Source organism: Suncus etruscus, chromosome 5 (genome assembly GCF_024139225.1).
Source record: "Suncus etruscus isolate mSunEtr1 chromosome 5, mSunEtr1.pri.cur, whole genome shotgun sequence".
Taxonomy (NCBI): Eukaryota; Metazoa; Chordata; class Mammalia; order Eulipotyphla; family Soricidae; genus Suncus; species Suncus etruscus.
Genome location: NC_064852.1, coordinates 105,879,435 through 105,898,605, shown reverse-complemented (window position 1 = coordinate 105,898,605; position 19,171 = coordinate 105,879,435). Strand labels below are relative to the sequence as shown.

General features: G+C 41.1%; 1 protein-coding gene across 1 annotated transcript in view; it reads right to left on the bottom strand.

Annotated features, from left to right (window-relative positions):
* Positions 1 to 19,171, bottom strand: part of DEPTOR (DEP domain containing MTOR interacting protein) — a 190,501-nt gene that overhangs the window by 85,274 nt on the left and 86,056 nt on the right. Inside the window, exon 3 of the mRNA XM_049773454.1 lies at positions 16,597 to 16,720. Within this exon, the coding sequence (XP_049629411.1) occupies positions 16,597 to 16,720 (124 nt within the window). The remainder of the gene's footprint in view (positions 1 to 16,596; positions 16,721 to 19,171) is intronic.

Genomic DNA, 19,171 nt, shown 5'->3' with positions numbered 1-19,171 from the left:
AGCAATTTCTGAGAATGGAGCCAGGAGCAACCCCTGAGCACTGCCAGGTGTGACCCAAAAACCACAAAAAAAAAAAAAAAAAAAAAAAAAACCTCATTCTTTTGCAAGTGGATATCCAGAACTCATTAACATGTCTTAAAAAGACAGTATAGGAGGTAAGTAATGGTTTTGTATGCTACCAACCACAGGTCAATCCTCAGTACCACATATGGAGCCCCTAGATCCATCAAGACTGTAGTCCAAGACCCTTCCCTAAAAAATCTACCAGGTTTGGTCCAAAAAATAGCATGCAATAGGATCAAGGATGTGAGTTAGCACATGAGCACAAACCTTACATGTGTGAAGTCATAGTTTAGATCCCCAGCACTTTAATATCCATACATGCAATTCAATCAACCATGTTTAGGCTCAGCATATTAACTTCCCTGAGTTATTTATTCCCCGAATATATTAACTTCCCTGTGTCAGGTCTTCATGGAAAGAACAACAGGCCCATGTGCATAAAGGTAAAATGTTTGAGGCCATCTTTATTTATTTGTTTATTATTTTTTGGGCTACACCCAGTAACACTCAGGGGTTACTCCTGGCTATGTGCTCAGAAATCGCTTCTGGCTTGGGGAAGATATGGGATGCCGAGGGATCACACCGCAGTCTGTCCTAGGTCACCGAGTGCAAGGCAAACACCCTACCACTTGTGCCACTGCTCTGGCTCCGAGGCCATCTTTAGAAACTAGTTAACATACTTATATTTCACTGGTCAGCAGAAAGGCTATATTGCTTTTGTCTTGGGGAACACACCTGAAGGTGCTCAAGAATTATTTCTCACTGTGTGATTAAGTGTTGTGTATGTAAATATTTTAGGGGATTATTATGTTACTGACCCTAACCTGATTGGTGATTGTGCCCTACCCTAGGGTGTGACCTGGCATTCTGCCCCCACCCTAGGGTAGTACTGATTCTACTTCCACCATTGGTTGGTATCTGATCCCACCACTGGGTGGTACCTGATTCTGGGGGATAAAAACAAGGGTCTGTGGAAGGCGAGAGGCTTTTTGCTGGAACTGAGGCTGAGTCTTTGGACTTCAGTCTTGTCCACCGAATAAAGGTAATATTTTTACAAGCCTGACTGTCTGCAAGCTGTTTACCCGCCATTTCACCTCAGAACCGTCAGCTAGACAGGGTAGCAGATGCGTGCTCCGAGCTGGAAGAGAAAGGCCTCATCCTCCATCCCTCAATCAGTCAACCTCTTCAGGGGCTGACTTGCAACAATTAAGAATCACTCGGGGGGCCGGAGCATTAGAACAGTGGGTAGGGCTCTTGCCTTGCACGCGCTCGACCTGAGTTCGGTCATCGGCATCCCACATGCCCCCCACCCCCCCCCCCCGTGCATGCCAGGAAGGCGTCCTGAGCAAAGCTAGGAATAGCCCCTGAGTATAGCCGGGTGTGGTTAAAAAAAGAAAAAAAAAAAAGAATCACTCCAGCGAGTCCAGAGATATAGCATGAAGATAAGGCGGTTGCCTTTCATGCAGAAGGTCATTGGTTCAAATCCCAGTGTCCCATATGGTCCCCCGTGCCTGCCAGGAGCAATTTCTGAGCCTGGAGCCAGAAATAACCCCTGAGCACAGCCAGGTGTGACCCAAAAACCACAAAAAAAAAAAAAAAAAAAAAGAATCACTCGGGCACTTCTGTGCCTGTCTGCCTGTGTTTCTGAATCCCTGAAAGTCTTCTCAAAGGCCTAGGGAGCGCACCCCAAAAAAACTGCATTTTGAAGCAGCCCAGTGAGTAAATACTGGCTGAAGGGTTGCCTTACAATAAACTGAGCTCTCTGGCCAGCAGAGACTCACCCTCCTGTGCCTTTGTTCACTCTGAGGACTTCAAGGGAAACTTCTCCTGCACCTGTCTGGCTCTGTTTCTGAATCCCTGAAGGTCTCCTCAGAGGCCTAGGGAGTGCACCCGCAAAAAACTGTCAACTAGAGGCAGCAGAAGAGCGCTTCGAGGCAGCGCACTCTTTCTAACCAATGAACCCCACCAAAACACGCAGAAAAAACCACACTACAAGCGTGACATTGGGGAAACCTGGCAGGCGAAAACCATGCACAGAGAATGAAGACGAAAGCTCTGATGACCTAATAAATTCCAACCACCTGATTAACCTCTCGGATTAGGAACTTAAAATAGCAATATGGAAGATGTTTGAAGAACTCAAAGAAAGCATAGATTGATCTGAACAAAACACAAAGAAATCAGAAAACGCCAAACTGAAATAACAGATTTAAAACACACGGTAGTTCAACTGAAAACCTCAATGGATGGCCTCGCCAGCAGGGTATCAGCAGCTGAGGAGAGAATCAGAGTACTGGAAGATGTGATGCAGAAAAACTCAACATAACAGAAGAAATTGGAAAAGAACCTTAAGACAAATGAACAGGGGCCCGGAGAGATAGCACAGCGGCGTTTGCCTTGCAAGCAGCTCATGCAGGACCAAAGGTGGTGGGTTCGAATCCTGGTGTCCCATATGGTCCCCCGTGTTTGCCAGGAGCTATTTCTGAGCAGACAGCCAGGAGTAACCCTTCAACAATGCCGGGTGTGGCCCAAAAACCAAAAAAAAAAAAAAAAAAAAGACAAACAAACAGGCAATGGAAAAAGTACTCAAGAAATGCGAACAGATGAAAATAGAAGTCTTTGATAAACTCACCAGAAACAACAAAAGTATCATTGGAGTCCCAGAGACCCAGGTAGGAGATCTCCAGGAAGAATCAACTGTCAAAGACATCATCAAAGAGATACTCCCAGAGTTAAAGACTACATGCAATCAAATCCTGCATGCCCAAAGAGTATCAGCTAAAAGAGACCAAAAGAAAAACACTCCAAGTCACATCCTCATCACGATGGCAAATCCCACAGATAGAGATAGAATACTGAAAGCAGCAAGATCAAAAAGGGAATTTACATTCAAAGGAGCATCCCTAAGACTTAGCGCAGACATGTCACAAGAAACTCTCAAGGCCAGAAGACAGTGGTGGAATATTATTACAAGACTGAATGAAATGAATGCCTCACCGAAAATACTGCACCCAGCCCGACTCACATTCAGGTTTGAAGGAAGAATACATAGCTTCATGGATAAACAGCAGCTCAGAAACTTCACAGATGATAAACTAGCCTTAAGACAAAAGAGACCAACAAACACAGCAAACTTACCCACAAAGATGACATCAAATCCTATGACAATCATCTCAATCTCAATCATCTCAATCATCTCCCTCAATGTCAATGGACTAAATTCACCAATTAAAAGACACAGAGTGGCAAAATGGGTCAAAAATTTGAAACCAACCATCTGCTGCCTACAAGAAACACATCTGAATAGTGAGAACAAACAGACTCAAAATCAAAGGTTGGAGGAAAATCATCCAAGCAAACAACACCCTCAAAAAAGCTGGGGTGGCCATAGTAATTTCTGATGACACCAACTTTATACTCAGAAAAGTGGTAAGGGACAAAGATGGACACTATGTACTAATCAAGGGATATGTGCAACAGGAAGAAATCAGACTATTAAACATATATACACCCAATGAGAGACCAGCAAATTATCTAATACAATTACTGACAAATCAAAAAGAAAACATCAATAATAAAAAAATAATTGTGGGAGACCTCAACATGGCCCTAAGTCAACCAGACTGAAACCCAACAAAAACATACTAGCCCTGAAAAGAGTAATGGAAGAAAGAGGACTAGTAGATATAGGACACTCCATCCCAAAAAAACCTGGACACATTCTTCTCCAATGTACATTCTCCAGGATAGACTACATGCTGACACATAAAACATACTTCCATAAAATCAAGAGGATAGAAATCCTTCAGGCTAGCTTTGCTGACCACAAGACTCTGAAATTAGATGTGAACTACAAAGCCACACAGAAGAAAAACTTTAACAATTGGAAATTAAACACCCTGCTCCTGAATAACCAGTGGGTCCGAGATGAAATCTAAAAGAAAATAAAATCTTTTGTGGAAACAGATGATAAGACACAAACTGCCAGAATCTATGGGACACAGCAAAAGCGGTACTGAGAGGAAAATGTATAGCTCTACAAGCACACATCAGAAAGGAAGGAGCATACCTGAATAACTTAATGACGCAGCTCAAAAAATTAGAAAATGACCAACAAGAGGAACCAAAAATAGGGAGACAGAAGGAAATAACAAAGCTGAAAGCAGAACTCAATGAAGTGGAAAACCAAAAAACAACCCAAAAGATCAACAAAAGCAGAAGTTGGTTCTTTGAAAAAATAAACAAGATTGATATAACATTGGCAAAACTCACAAAGAAAGAGAGAGAGGGGCCGGCGAGGTGGCGCTAGAGGTAAGGTGTCTGCCTTGCAAGTGCTAGCCAAGGAAAGGACCACGGTTCGATCCCCTGGCATCCCATATGGTCCCCCCAAGCCAGAGGCAATTTCTGAGCGTGTAGCCAGGAGTAACCCCTGAGCATCAAAAGGGTGTGGCCCGAAAAACCAAAAAAAAAAAAAAAGAGAGAGAGAGAGAAATATCTAATAACCTGTATTAGAAATGGAAAGGGGGAGATCACGACAGATATTGTTGCAGAGATCCAAAGGGTATCAGAGACCACTTTGTGAAACTTTATGCTACTAAACATGAGAACCTAGAAAAAATGGAAAAACTTGTGGACACTTATAACCTTCCACATTTAAGTAAGGAGGATGTAGCATGTCTAAACACCTCCTTCACTACTGAGGAAATTGAATTGAATCTGTACTCAAACATCTGCCCAAAAAGAAAAGCCCAGGCCCAGATGAATTTCCTAATAAATTTTTTCAAATTTTTCAAGAGGAGTTAATACCAATCCTAGCCAGGCTCTTCCATGAAATTGAAAAAACAGGAACACTCCCAAACAGCTTTAATGAATTCAATATCACCTTAATACCAAAACCAGACAGAGATGCTACCCAAAAAGAAAATTACAGACCAATATCCCTGATGAATGCTGATGCAAAGATCTTCAACAAAATCCTGGCAAATAGGATCCAATGCATCATCAAGAAGATCATACACTACGACCAAGTAGGTTTCATCCCAGGAATGCAAGGATGGTTTAACATCCATAAATCTATCAACATCATACACAACATCAACAACAAGAAAAATAAAAATCACATGATCATATCAATAGACACAAAGAAAGCATTTGATAAGTTCCAACACCCATTCTTTTTTTTTGTTTTTTTTTGTTTTTTGGGCCACACCCAGTAACACTCAGGGGTTACTCCTGGCTATGTGCTCAGAAGTTGCTCCTGGCTTGGGGGACCATATGGGACACCGGGGGATCAAACCGCGGTCCGTCCAAGGCTAGCGCAGGCAAGGCAGGCACCTTACCTTTAGCGCCACCGCCCGGCCCCCCCAACACCCATTCTTGATCAAAACTCTCAGCAAGATAGGAATGGAAGGATCCTTTCTCAATCTAGCTGAAGCCATCTACCACAAGCCAATGGCAAATATTATCCTCAATGGAAAAAAACTAAAAGCCTTTCCTCTAAATTCTGGAACAAGACAAGGCTATTAGCTCTCACCACTCCTCTTCAACATAGTACTGGAAGTTCTTGCTATAGCAATCAGGCAAAAAAAATATATCAAGGGAATTCAGATAGGAAAGGAAGAAGTTAAACTCTCATTGTTTGTAGACGACATGATACTCTACTTAGAAAACCCTAAAGACTACCAAAAAGCTTTTTAGAAACAATAGACTCATATAGCAAGGTGGCAGGCTACAAAATTAACACACAGAAATCAATGGCCTTTTTACACACCAATAATGATAGGGAAGAGAAGGAAGTCAAGAAGGCAATCCCATTCATAATAGCACCACAAAAACTCAAATATCTTGAAGTCAACTTGACCAAAGACATGAAGGACCTATACAAAGAAAACTATAAAGCCCTGCTCCAAGAAATAAGAAAGGACACACGGAAATGGAAACAATACCCTGCTCATGGATTGGCAGGATTAACATCATTAAAATGGCAATACTCCCCAGAGCATTATACAGATTTAATGCGATCCCCTTAAAAATACCCATGACATTCTTCAAAGAAGTGGATCAAATACTTATGAAGTTCATCTGGAACAATAAACACCCTTGAATAGCTAAAGCACTCCTAGGGAAAAGTAAAATGGGAGGCATTACTTTCCCCAACTTTAAACTGCACTACAAAGCAATAGTTATCAAAACAGCATGGTATTGGAATAAAGGCAGACCCTCAGGTCAGTGGAATAGGCTTGAGCTCTCAGACATTGTCCCCCAGACATATATTTGCCTAATTTTTGACAAAGGAGCAAGAAATCCTGCGTGGAGCAGGGAAAACCTCTTCAACAAGTGGTGCTGGCAGAACTGGTTAGCCACTTGCAAAAAAGCGAACATAGACCCCCACTTAACATCATGTACGAAGGTAAAATCCAAATAGATTAAAGACCTTGATATCAGACCTGATACCATAAGGTATATAGAACAACACATCGGTAAAACATTCCATGACATTGAGACTAAAGGCATCTTCAAGATTGAAACTGCACTTTCAAAACAAGTGGAAGCAGAGATCAACAGATGGGAATACATTAAACTGAGAAGCTTTTGCACCTCAAAAGAAATAGTGCTTAGGATACAAGAGTCACCCACCAACTGGGAGAAACTATTCACCCAACACCCATCAGATAAGAGGCTAATATCCAAAATATACAGGGCACTGACAAAACTTTACAAGAAAAAAACATCTAATCCCATCAAAAAATGGGGATAAGAAATGAACAAACACTTTGATAAAAAAGAAATACAAATGGCCAAAGGGCACATGAAAAAATGCTCCTCGTCACTAATCATCAGGGAGATGCAAATCAAAACAATGATGAGATACCACCTCACACCACAGAGATTGGCGCACATCACAAAGAATGAGAACAATCAGTGCTGGTAGGGATGTGGAGAGACAGGAACTCTTATCCACTGCTGGTGGGAATGCTGTCTAGTTCAACCTCTATGGGAAGTGATATGGAGATTCCTCCAAAATCTGGAAATTGAGCTTCCATTCGACCCAGCTATTCCACTCCTAGGGATATACCTTAAGAACACAAGAACACAATACAAAAACCCCTTCCTCACACCTATATTTATTGCAGCACTATTCACAATTGCCAGGATCTGGAAACAACCAAGATGCCCTTCAACAGACGAATGGCTAAAGAAACTGTGGTATATATACACAGTGGAATATTATGCAGCCGTCAGGAGAGATGAAGTCATGAAATTTTCCTATACATGGATGTACATGGAATCTATCGTGCTGAGTGAAGTAAATCAGAGGGAGAGAGAGAGAGACGCAGAATAGTTTTACTCATCTATGGGTTCTAAGAAAAATAAAAGTCATTTTTGCAACAATCCTAGAGACAATGAGAGGAGGGCTAAAACTTCAAGCTCACTTCATGAAGCTCACCACAAAGTGTAGTGAGTGCAGTTAAAGAAATAACTACACAGAGAACTACCATAATGTGAATGAATGAGGGAACTGGAAAGCCTGTCTAGAGTACAGTGGGGGTGGAGTGGGATGAAGGAAGATTTGGGCCATTGGTGGTGGGAATGTTGCACTGGTGAATGGGGTGTTCTTTACATGACTGAAACCTAATCACTAGGACATATGTAATCAAGATGTTTAAATAAAGAAAAAAGTTTCAAAAAAAATCCCTCAGAAAAGGATTCAAGGGCCACATGGGATGTGGAGGATCCAATTTAAGTCAATTATGTGTAAGCAAGGTTACTACTCATGTAATATGGCATCGAAAAGGCAATTTTAATGTAATTTTATCTCAATCACAGTTACATGCAATTTCATTATATTAAATTTTGTTGAATTATAATATTTTCACTATAATTCTATTTTGTTTTACTTAATACTTATTGAGCATGAGACTCAAAAACAAAATGAGTTTCCAATACTAGCTCTGCACCTGTACTGGCTACATAGCTGCTTTTCCAAGTATAAATAGGGAGTACCAGTAGTGTTGACTTAGGACTTGACAGCTTAAGTGTGATAATGCATGGAATGCTTCAATCCTGGTGCTAAGTACACCACAGCTAAAATGGAACATGGTATAGCTACAGTGATGATGGTGTTAGTAAGTTCTTTCTAGATTTGATCAAATTCAAATCTGTCTTCACAGTAGAATTTATCAAACATCTGTGTGTATGTATATATACATACATCTGTGTTATGTATATCTCCAGATATAAATAACTTCCACTTTAACCAGAAATAAAAAATGTGCTTAATACTATGAAATTCTTATATTGTATAAAACAAGTTCATTTGTAGCCTAAAATTGTCATGTGGTTGCCCCGATTATGTCTCCCAACCTATAAGGTGATGAGAACTAACAACCCTGGCCTCCTGCAAGACCTGATCTGATTTTCATTGTGTGACAGAGTTAGGTGCAACTTTTCCTGGATCTACATCTGAGTCAGAAATCCCAAACTCACTTTAATCCAGAAGGAAGGCGGCATCACAATAGAAGGAACTGCTACAGTTAGGGGCAAGTACTGGAATAGAAATAAACTGATAGCTATCTCCTTGCACATTGAAAGAAAATTCAAAAGAGCTGAAAAAGTACTATGAAATGTGGGAATGTGTGGAAATAATACACAAAGGTACAAACTAGGTATAAGAATTCAATTGTCCTATTTGGCTATTAGGACAAAATGTTGCTTTAAAATTTAGAGAAGAGAGCTTAAAGTGCATACATAATTTAAGTAATTTAAAAGCAAAACCTAAAATTCTTTATACTCTATTAACTATGAACAATTAAAAATTCATTCATCCAAATATTTAATGACACTTACCTCTGAGGGTAACTTACAAATTATTTTTATTTCTAAAAATAATTCACTTTGGGGGCTGGAGCAATAGTAGAGCAGACAGGGCACATGTCTTACACGTGCCAACTCAAGTTCGATCCCTTATACTTCATATGATCCCCTGAATCAACAAGGAATGATCCTGAGTGTAGAGCCAGGAGTCAAGCCCAAGTGTTTCTGTGTGTGGCCCCCAAACAAAAACAAAAAAAAAAAAAGGAAACTGGGTTCTAAAATACACCGTATGTGCTCTTTTTTTCAGGGAATAATTATAATTTATTTTGGTTTTTCCATAACTATTAAAAAGATAAGAAGGTTTGCTGCCAAAATTAGAGAAAAAAATTCAGGACAGATGATATGAAGTTATAATGAAGAATTGAAATTACTGGGGCCGGAGAGATAGCGTGGAGGTAAGGTGTTTGCCTTTCATGCAGAAGGTCATCGGTTCGAATCCCGGCATCCCATATGGTCCCCCGTGCCTGCCAGGAGCAATTTCTGAGCATGGAGCCAGGAGTAACTCCTGAGCACTGCCAGGTGTGACCCAAAGAACACACACACACACACACACACACACACACACACACACACACACACAAAGAACTGAAATTACTATCAAATAAAAAAAATAAAATGAATCTATTTCAAAGTGGTAAGAGATAAATGAGCTGAACACATCAATGATATGTGTTGCAAGTCACCCCCTAAAGGACCAGTTTGTTACACGATAATGGACAGTCTACAGATAGTAGGACTGCCTTGTCCTGTATAGCTACTGGGAGAATGAAAACTCCTTTCTTTTAACCAGGGTCTAACATTGTACATGAGACTTTCTCTCTTATTTTTTTAGATTTCCTCTTTTTTTTTGTTTTTTGTTTTTTGTTTTTGGGTCACACCGGCAGTGCTCAGGGGTTACTCCTGGCTGTCTGCTCAGAAATAGCTCCTGGCAGGCACGGGGGACCATATGGGACACCGGGATTCAAACCAACCACCTTAGGTTCTGGATCCACTGCTTGCAAGGCAAACACCGCTGTGCTATCTCTCCGGGCCCAGATTTCCTCTTTTAAATAAATTTTTAAATCACTACTTGGATACCTATGTGGTCAAAAGATTTCTGACACAGGTGTCAATGTGTCCAAGTGGGAAAGGATTAGTATTTCAACAAATGGAGCTGGGACAATTAAGCAGAAGCAAAAGAATAAAAATAGTCCCTTGCCTCAAACCTTATAAAAATTTAACTCAAAATACACTTAAAAGAAAACTTACATGTGGTGCCAGAGTGATAGCACAGCAATAAGGCGTGCGCTTGTCTTGCATGCAACAGCGGTTCGAATCCCGGCATCCAATATGGTCCCCCAAGCCTGCCAGGGGTAATGTCTGAGCACAAAGTCAGGAATAACCCCTGAGCGCCACCGAGTGTGACCCAAAAACAAACAAAAACAAAACAAGAAAACCTTACATGTAAGAGCGAATACTATAAAACTTTTATAAAACCACACACTCAATCTCTGTGACTTTGGATTTCACAAAAAAATTCTTAAATTTGACCGAAAGTACAAATGACAAATAAGACACTATCAAGAAGTGTACCAATAATCTCACTATACCAGAGAAAATATGTACCGTATTTGCCGGCATATAAGATGACCCTCAACACATGAAAAACTTCCTAAAAGTCGGGAGTCATATTATATGCTGGTATACGGCATGCTGAAACTTGTTCCAGCTTCAGGGATGAGTGATCCGCACCCCTCTTACTTTTAAGAAGTAACTTATGGGCCGGGTAGGTGGCGCTGGAGGTAAGGTGTCTGCCTTGTAAGCTCTAGCCAAGGAAGGACCGCGGTTTGATCCCCCGGCGTCCCATATGGTCCCCCCAAGCCAGGGCCGATTTCTGAGCACATAGCCAGGAGTAACCCCTGAGCATCAAACGGGTGTGGCCCAAAAACCAAAAAAAAAAAAAAAAAAAAAAAAGTAACTTACTTTTAAGACTTTTAGGAAGTTTTTCATGGGTTGAAGGGTCATCTTATACGCCGGCAAAAATGTACATATTTAATTATAAATATATCAAAAGAGACTGAAAATATATATAAATATATAATATAAATAATATAATATAAATTTATATATATATTTATATATTATATATATAATATAATATAAATATAAATATATCAAAAGAGACTGAAAATCACTGGTCACCAGAGAACTGAGAAGCAAAACCACAGTGAGATATATTTATGGGCTGGCTAGAATTCAAAAGTGAGATAACAGAGCTCCAGCAGTTGTTTTTCTGTTGCCAAGGTTTCTACCACAGATGCAAAAAATAAATAAAAATGTCCTTGACCTTTCAGTCTGTCTGACTGTGGCAGCCCAGATGAAATATGGGCATATAGGAGAAAAACAGGGAATGTAAAAATTCAGAAATCTTGTGATCAGTAAGAACGTCTTGTTTTTTTCCAAAGAATAATATTAAATTTCATTTTACAAGGATTTGGGGAAATTACTTCCCTGATTCTTGTCTAACTGCACTTACAAAAACTAAAAAGAATTAAGGCTAAATTAAAAGAAATGAAGGAAAAAATTAAGACGAGGTGGCTAGGAGGTTAACAGAGGTAGGAGTCAGTAGCCTTGAACACAGTGGTGGGGTAGAAGTATGGTTTATCTGGTTATCTAAACCAGAGAACCAACAACACTATAAGCAGGAAATCCAAACTACAACAACCAAATTTAAAATGTGCTTGTCAAGAAGATAGGGGTGGAAGGGAGGGGAGAAGACTTAGAGACATTGGTGGAGCAAAGCTGACACTGGTGCGGGGGATTGATGTTGAAACACTATATGCCCAAAATTCAACTTGTGTAAATTAGTATGCTTTAGTAAATCTTGTAAACCACTGTACCTTAATAAAAAATGATTAATAAAAAGCGTCTGAATTCTGTTTTTTTTTTTTTTTTGGTTTTTGGGCCACACCCAGTAACGCTCAGGGGTTACTCCTGGCTATGCGCTCAGAAGTTGCTCCTGGCTTGGGGGACCATATGGGACACCGGGGGATCGAACTGCGGTCCGTCCAAGGTTAGCGCAGGCAAGGCAGGCACCTTACCTTTAGCGCCACCGCCCGGCCCCTCTGAATTCTTAAAAAAAAATAAGTCAAGGGGGAAGCCGCTGAACTCTGCTGGAACTCAGAGGCCAGCACCCCTATCTGCCTGTCTTCTGTGCTGTGCTCCATTTTTGGCCTGATTTCATCCTGTGTGGCTCATCTGCGGACCGCTCGCCTTCCCTGGAGCCTTCCCTGGAGGCGAGTTTACAAGCCCAGAAAGGGGAAGCCACTGAACTCAGCTGGAACTCAGATGCCAGCACCCCTATCTGCCTGTCTTCTATGCTGTGCTCCATTTTCGGCCTGATTTCATCCTGTGTGTGGCTCATCTGAGGATGGCTCGCCTTTCCTGGAGCATTCCCTAGAGGTGAGCTTACAAGCCCAGAAAGGGGAAGCCGCTGAACTCTGCTGGAACTCAGATGCCAGCACCCCTATCTGCCTGTCTTTTGTGCTGTGCTCCTCCTATAAAATGAAGGTCTGAGGGGCCTGAGCCATAGCACAGCAGTAGGACATTTGCCTTGCATGTGGCAAGGCAATCCCCAGCATCCCATATGGTCTCCTGAGCCTGCCAGGAGCGATTTCTGAGTATAGAACCAGGAGTAACCCCTGCTGCTGGGTGTGACCCAACCCTCTCCCACAAAAAAGGCCATATCTAAAGTAATGGCAGATCAAATCAGGGTATACAGCACAGGTAAGGTAAGCAACTTTACCACTATGGCCCCTATTATCAAATTTTAATATCTTCAAAGAATATAATAAAAGATAGAGAGAAACATTTCACAAATCTTAAAATATTTAAAGCATGCATTCTGGCTAAAATAATATAGGATGGGAAGTATCAAAACTAAAATCCATGAAAAGATGATTTCTGAACAAAATTAACTATTCATTTCTCAACATTATTTTTCTTAAATCATCTATAATTTATAAAATTGGGGCCGGAGTGATAGCATGGAGGTAAGGCATTTGCCTTGCATGCAGAAGGTTGGTGGTTCGAATCCCGACATCAGATATGGTCCCCCGAGCCTGCCAGGAGTGATTTCTGAGCGTAGAGCCAGGAGTAACCCCTGAGCGCTGCTGCGTGTGACCCAAAAACCAAAAAAAAAAAAAAAATAAACAAAATTTATAAAAGAATATGCTAGGATCTATAAGAGCAACGAACAGAGAATAGCAAGAAGAGAGGACAGGAACAGGGGTTAGGGTGCACCTCAATTCCTGCATTGGTGTCCAGCATCACATGTCCCACCTTCACTGAATCACTGCTAGGTGTGGTTCTGAGGGCCCTTGAGGATCCCCAGTGGCCTACGGGGATCTCCTACTCAGCAGAGCCTGAGCTGCACCAAATCCTGAAGTTCCCACACTGAATCACCAGCCTGGTTTGTCTAAGAAGTCCTTGGGAGCACTCCTGTTAACCCCCACCAGCAGATGATGGCCAGGGAAACAAGAAAATTATTAATAAATAACAAATAATTAATCATCTATACTTAGCAAAACTGAGATCAATAGTTAAATGAACTAAATGCCCTTGTTTTTTCCATGCCTGCTCCAACAATCAAAAATGAAGACTTCTGACTTTTTGAAAATTGGCAAGGTAGCAGCTAGATTATGCAAGGATTCAAGTTACTTTGCCTAATGTGAATTTACCTGGCAGTTTTATGACGCAACTTTTTTTGGTTCTTTTGGTTTTGGGGTTTTGGGGGAGATTGTTTCTGGGTTTGGGGCACATCTGGTGGCACTCAGGGTTATTCCTGGCTCTGCATTCAAAAATCACTTCTGGAAGGCTTGGGGGACCATATGAGATGCTAGGGATCAAACCCAGGTTGGTCACATTCAAGGCAAATGCCCTACCCACTGTGCTACAGTCCCAGCCCATTATGAGATAAATTGATTTGAATGTACATCACTGAACACCAATGACAAAAAAAAGCAATAGTTCCACAGGGGTGAGGGGAATACTGATCAAGTTATCTAGGGATCAAAACTGTACTCAATTTTCAATAAATATTTATCATCCACCAGTGGCCAAGTTGATGCAAAGCCAGAAGAACTACAAAAATAAAGCAGTTCATGGGCCCGGAGAGATAGCACAGCGGCATTTGCCTTGCAAGCAGCCAATCCAGGACCAAAGGTGGTTGGTTCGAATCCCGGTGTCCCATATGGTCCCCCAGGCCTGCCAGGAGCTATTCTGAGCAGAGAGCCAGGAGTAACCCCTGAGGACCGCCGGGTGTGGCCCAAAAAACCAACAACAACAAAAAAAATAATAAAAATAAAGCAATTCCTTCATCTGATGCAGTAAACACATGAAGACAAAATGTTAGTATGGCCAATTCAGTTCTAAGAGGATGCAAAAGATTCCCATAAAGCCAAGAAGAGTCATGTGAGCTAGAAATGGGCATGAAAAGTCTCCCAGGGAAAAGAACAGCAATTGCAAAAACCGCATTTGCTCCCCACTCCTTCCTTTCCAATGACTTTTCATTGTACATAACATTCTCAAGTTCATTCGTGGCCAAACAGGTCTTAAAGGAACTGGCCTAGATTCATTTCCTACTTTGGTCCCCTTTTATTTCCTGTCCTTTGGGCACTATGGTCTTACTATTGTCCTAAAATATGTGCAGTACATTTCCCCTTCTAGGTTTTTTTTTCACTTGTTGTCAGATTTGCTCTTCCAACAGATATCTACAACGCTCACTTGTCCAAATAACATGCCTTCCTTGTCTCTGTATCTCTATCTCTCCCTCTGTCTCTGTGCCTCTGTCTCTCTCTCTCTTTTGGTGTTGCCACACTCTGTAGCACTGAGGGGTTACTCCTAACTCTGTGCTGTGAATTTACTCTTGGCAGGCTCAATGGACCATACAGAATATTAGGGATCAAATCCAGGTCAGCCACGCACAAGACAAATGCCCTACCTGCTGTGCTGGTATATATATATTTTCAACTCCCTAAAGCTTTGGACAGCAGTTGGGGTCTCAAACTCAATTTACCTGGGGGCCGCAAAAAGCAAAGTCGGGGTGATCCTTGAGTGCAAAGTCAGTAGTAAGCCTTGAACTTGGGGGGTGTGACCAAACAACTAAAACAAAACGAAACAAAAAAGATTCCTCTAGGGCAGGGCCACAATGTTGTATGAAGGGCCGTTTGCGGCCCGAGGGCCACGAGTTTGAGACCCCTGAAGAGTTAAGGAGGATTCTGCACATTATTCTCTATGGTTCTATATGACATCCTCTATTGAGAATTCTTTATTGAGAACATTGCACAAGAAATAAAGGAAAAACGTGAAAGGACTTATAGAAATATAAACAAATTGGGGCCAGAGTGCTAGCACAGTTGTAGGTCGTTTGCCTTGCACACTGCTGACCCAGGACAGACCGTGGTTCGATCCCCCTGGCGTCCCATATGGTCCCTCAAGCCAGGAGCAATTTCTGAACGCATAGCCAGGAGTAACCCCTTAGCGTCACTGGGTGTGATACAAAAAACAATAAAAGGGGGACTACAAAAAAAAAGAAATATAAACAGATTGGCTCAGAGACAAAGCACTAGGGAAAGACAAGATCCACCAACCATAGACGGACTCTGGACTTTTTTGCTTTGTTTTGGTTGGGAGCCGCACCTGGCAATGTTTAGGGGTTACTTGAAACTGCACTCAGGAATCATTCCTGGTGGTCCTGAAGGATCATAGGGGATTCCAGGGATTGAACACTGGTCAGCCACAAACAAGGCAAGTGTCTTATTTACTGTACTGTTAGGTTATACCTTATTTTACCTAAAACAAAGAGCATCCCTGGTTACTTTATATGTTTGTTTACAACTTGTATTCACTCCAAAACAGAGATTGTCTTACTTGTAAACATGAGTGGGATTGGCTCAGGATTGACTGAACTATTAGTCCTTACTCTGTCCTTACTGCCCTACCTGGAGTGGCCTCAGTACTCAATAAAAATGTTAATGGTAGTTCTGGAGCCAAAGAGATAGCACAGCGGTAGGGCATTTGCCATGCATGCGGCCAACACAGGACAGATGGTAGTTCAAATCCTGGCAACCCATATGGTCCCCATGCCTGCAGGAGCGATTTCTGAGCACAGAGCCAGAAGTAACCCCTGAGCACTGCTGGGTAAGTAACCCAAAAATAACAACATCAACAAAATCACAAATGAAAGATATTCTAAGAGCTAAAATTCTCTCACTTCGCATCCCTTAACCTGAACTTAAACTTAACCCTGCTCATTGACCACCAACAAACCTGAAATTGCAAGTTATACAGCAATATCTAAAAAGAAAAAGGTAACCATAGCATTTGGTGGCAAACATCAAGCTCTATATTTTTGTTTTGCCTCCAAGTTGGGTAAAATTGACTAAAATCAGAAAACACAATTTAAATAAATTCTTCGTTAAAAATTGTATGAAACCAACTGAATTTCTGGCGAGGAGAAAAGCAAATGAGTGATAAAAGTTTTCTCATTTTAAAAGAACAGTTATATAACCAGCCCACATGGAAAAGCCAGGCTGAAGTCAAAAGGATAAAAGACCAAAATAGCCCCACTTATCTCTGCAAGTAAACATGATAATGGGAGATTTCATGGTGACCACTTACTTCTCATAAAGCCTCTGTCCTCTCATGAAGGCCTTTACTTCATTGTCCAAAGGGAAGGTGCCATCATCCTTTCTAAAGCGGTAGAAGAGCTTGACATCCTTGAATTCTTTGTGTTCATCACAAACTGAAACACAAAATATACCAAGAGGCAAATGAAGAAAAGACAAGTCATTTATTTATTACTCAAATGAAGTAAGATGCGAAGAATTGTTGCACTCCTTAATATTTCAAACACACAGATACCTACTCTATGAGATCATACATGTAAAGTTTGTAAGAAAGTAAGTGCTCAGCATAGTTAGCTATCGCTAAAAGCATCATTATCCTTATCTGATGAAGGGGTCACAAAATTTGAAGCCAAAGCAATAATATAACAGACAAGGCACTTGTATTGCATGCAACGAATCCAGATTTGATCTCTGGTCTCCCATATGGTCCTCTAAGTAATGTCTGAGTGCAAAGTCTGAAGTAACTCCTGAGCATTGCTGAATGTGGTCCAAAAGTCAAAACAAACAATAAAAAACTTAATTCAGCATTCATTCCACAAATTCTTCTTAAATGGGTATCAGTTTCAAAGACTGTGAAGTCTAGAGAGATAGAAATGTCAACATTTAATTAAAAGAAGGTGTGATAAGACCATGAAAAGGTGAAGAAATTGCATAGAAAACTAAAGAAAGTTCCCAGAAACCTAGTGCTAAGGAATGAATGTTTCTCTGAAGAATCAGCCTCCAAGTGGGGTTCTCAAAAATGAGTAGAAATTGTTCCAGAAATTAAAAAAAAAAAAAAAAAAAAGGTCATGGTGGACTAAGAAAATAACATATGAAGAATTTCAACCAGGTTTCAAGATTTCAAGGAAATAGGATTAGGGCCATTGAGAATACCAGAAAAAAACTTGGAAATGACTAAAATGTCAGCCTGGTTAGAATGGATATGTGTGTGGGTTCCTACTTATATATGGTAGAAAACAGCAATAACGATGCTATCACAATGCGTGAGTCTCACTATCATTGGGCAGATTGAGTTTCAAAAGAATAAACATGGTGGGGCTGAAGAAATAAGGAAATTAAGGCCCTTGACCTCTGCATGCAACTTCATCAGATCCCACTTTGTTTGGAATCCTAGCATCAAATAAGGTCCCCACCAGGGCTCACTTAAGCACACTAAGTCAGAAATAGTCTCTGCACACTACCACGTATGGCCCAAACGTCCAATAAATATTTAAAGAATAGATATGCAGGGGCCGGAGAGGTGGCGCTAAAGGTAAGGCATCTGCCTTGCAAGCACTAGCCTAGGACTGACTGCAATTGGATCCCCTAGCATCCCCTCTGGTCCCCCCAAGCCAGGAGCGATTTCTGAGCACATAGCCAGGAGTAACCCCTGAGTATCACCTGGTGTGGCCCCCCCAAAAAAAAACAAAAACAAAGAAAAAGAATAGATATGCATTTAAAAAATGGTTTCAGAACATTTACAACAATATTATAGAGGCCAAAGAGATAGTGCAGTGGGTTGGGTGCTTCTCTTGCACACAGACAACTCGAGCTCAATCCCCAGCATCTCATATGGTCCCCAAACCCATCAGGAGAGACTCCTGGATGCAGAGCCAAGAGTAATCTCTGAGTACCACCAGGTGTGGCACAAAAAAGAAAGAAAGAAAGAAAGAAAGAAAGAAAGAAAGAAAGAAAGAAAGAAAGAAAGAAAGAAAGAAAGAAAGAAAGAAAGAAAGAAAGAAAGAAAGAGAAGGGAGGGAGGGAGGGAGGGAGGGAGGGAGGGAGGGAGGGAGGGAGGGAGGGAGGGAGGGAGGGAGGGAGGGAGGGAGGGAGAGAGAGAGAGAGAGAGAGAGAGAGAGAGAGAGAGAGAGAGAAAGAAAGAAAGAAAGAAAGAAAGAAAGAAAGAAAGAAAGAAAGAAAGAAAGAAAGAAAGAAAGAAAGAAAGAAAGAAAGAAAGAAAGAAAGAAAGAAAGAAAGAAAGAAAGAAAGAAAGAAAGAAAGAAAGAAAGAAAGAAAGAAAACAAGGCCATAAAACTTACACATTCTTTTTGTTTGTTTGTTTGTTTGTTTGTTTTGGGGTCACACCCAGTGACACTCAGGGGCTACTCCTGGCTATGCACTCAGAAATCGCTCCTGACTTGAGGGACTATATGGGATGCCAAGGGATCGAACCGAGATCCATCCTGAATCAGCCGCATACAAGACAAACGCCCTACCACTACAATAAGGCTCTGGCCCAAAAATTAGGCATTCTTAAGAAACATATAGCAGAAAGAAAAGTTAAGAATAAGTTTCTTTATGTAAATGTACCATAGTTTCTTTATCCACTCATCTTTTCTAGGGTACCTGGGTTGTTTATAAAATCTGTTAGGAAAAACAAAGTCATGAAATTTGCTAATACATGGATGGTTATGTAGAGTATTATGCTGAGGGAAATGAGTCAGAAGGAGAGGAATAGACACAGAATGATTGTACTCACTTGTAGGATATAAAAATAAGAGATAGTATGGTAATAATATCCAAAGATAATAGAAATGAGGAACAAGAGGACCAGTCCATGGAAGGATGCTTGCCACAAAGAGAAGGGA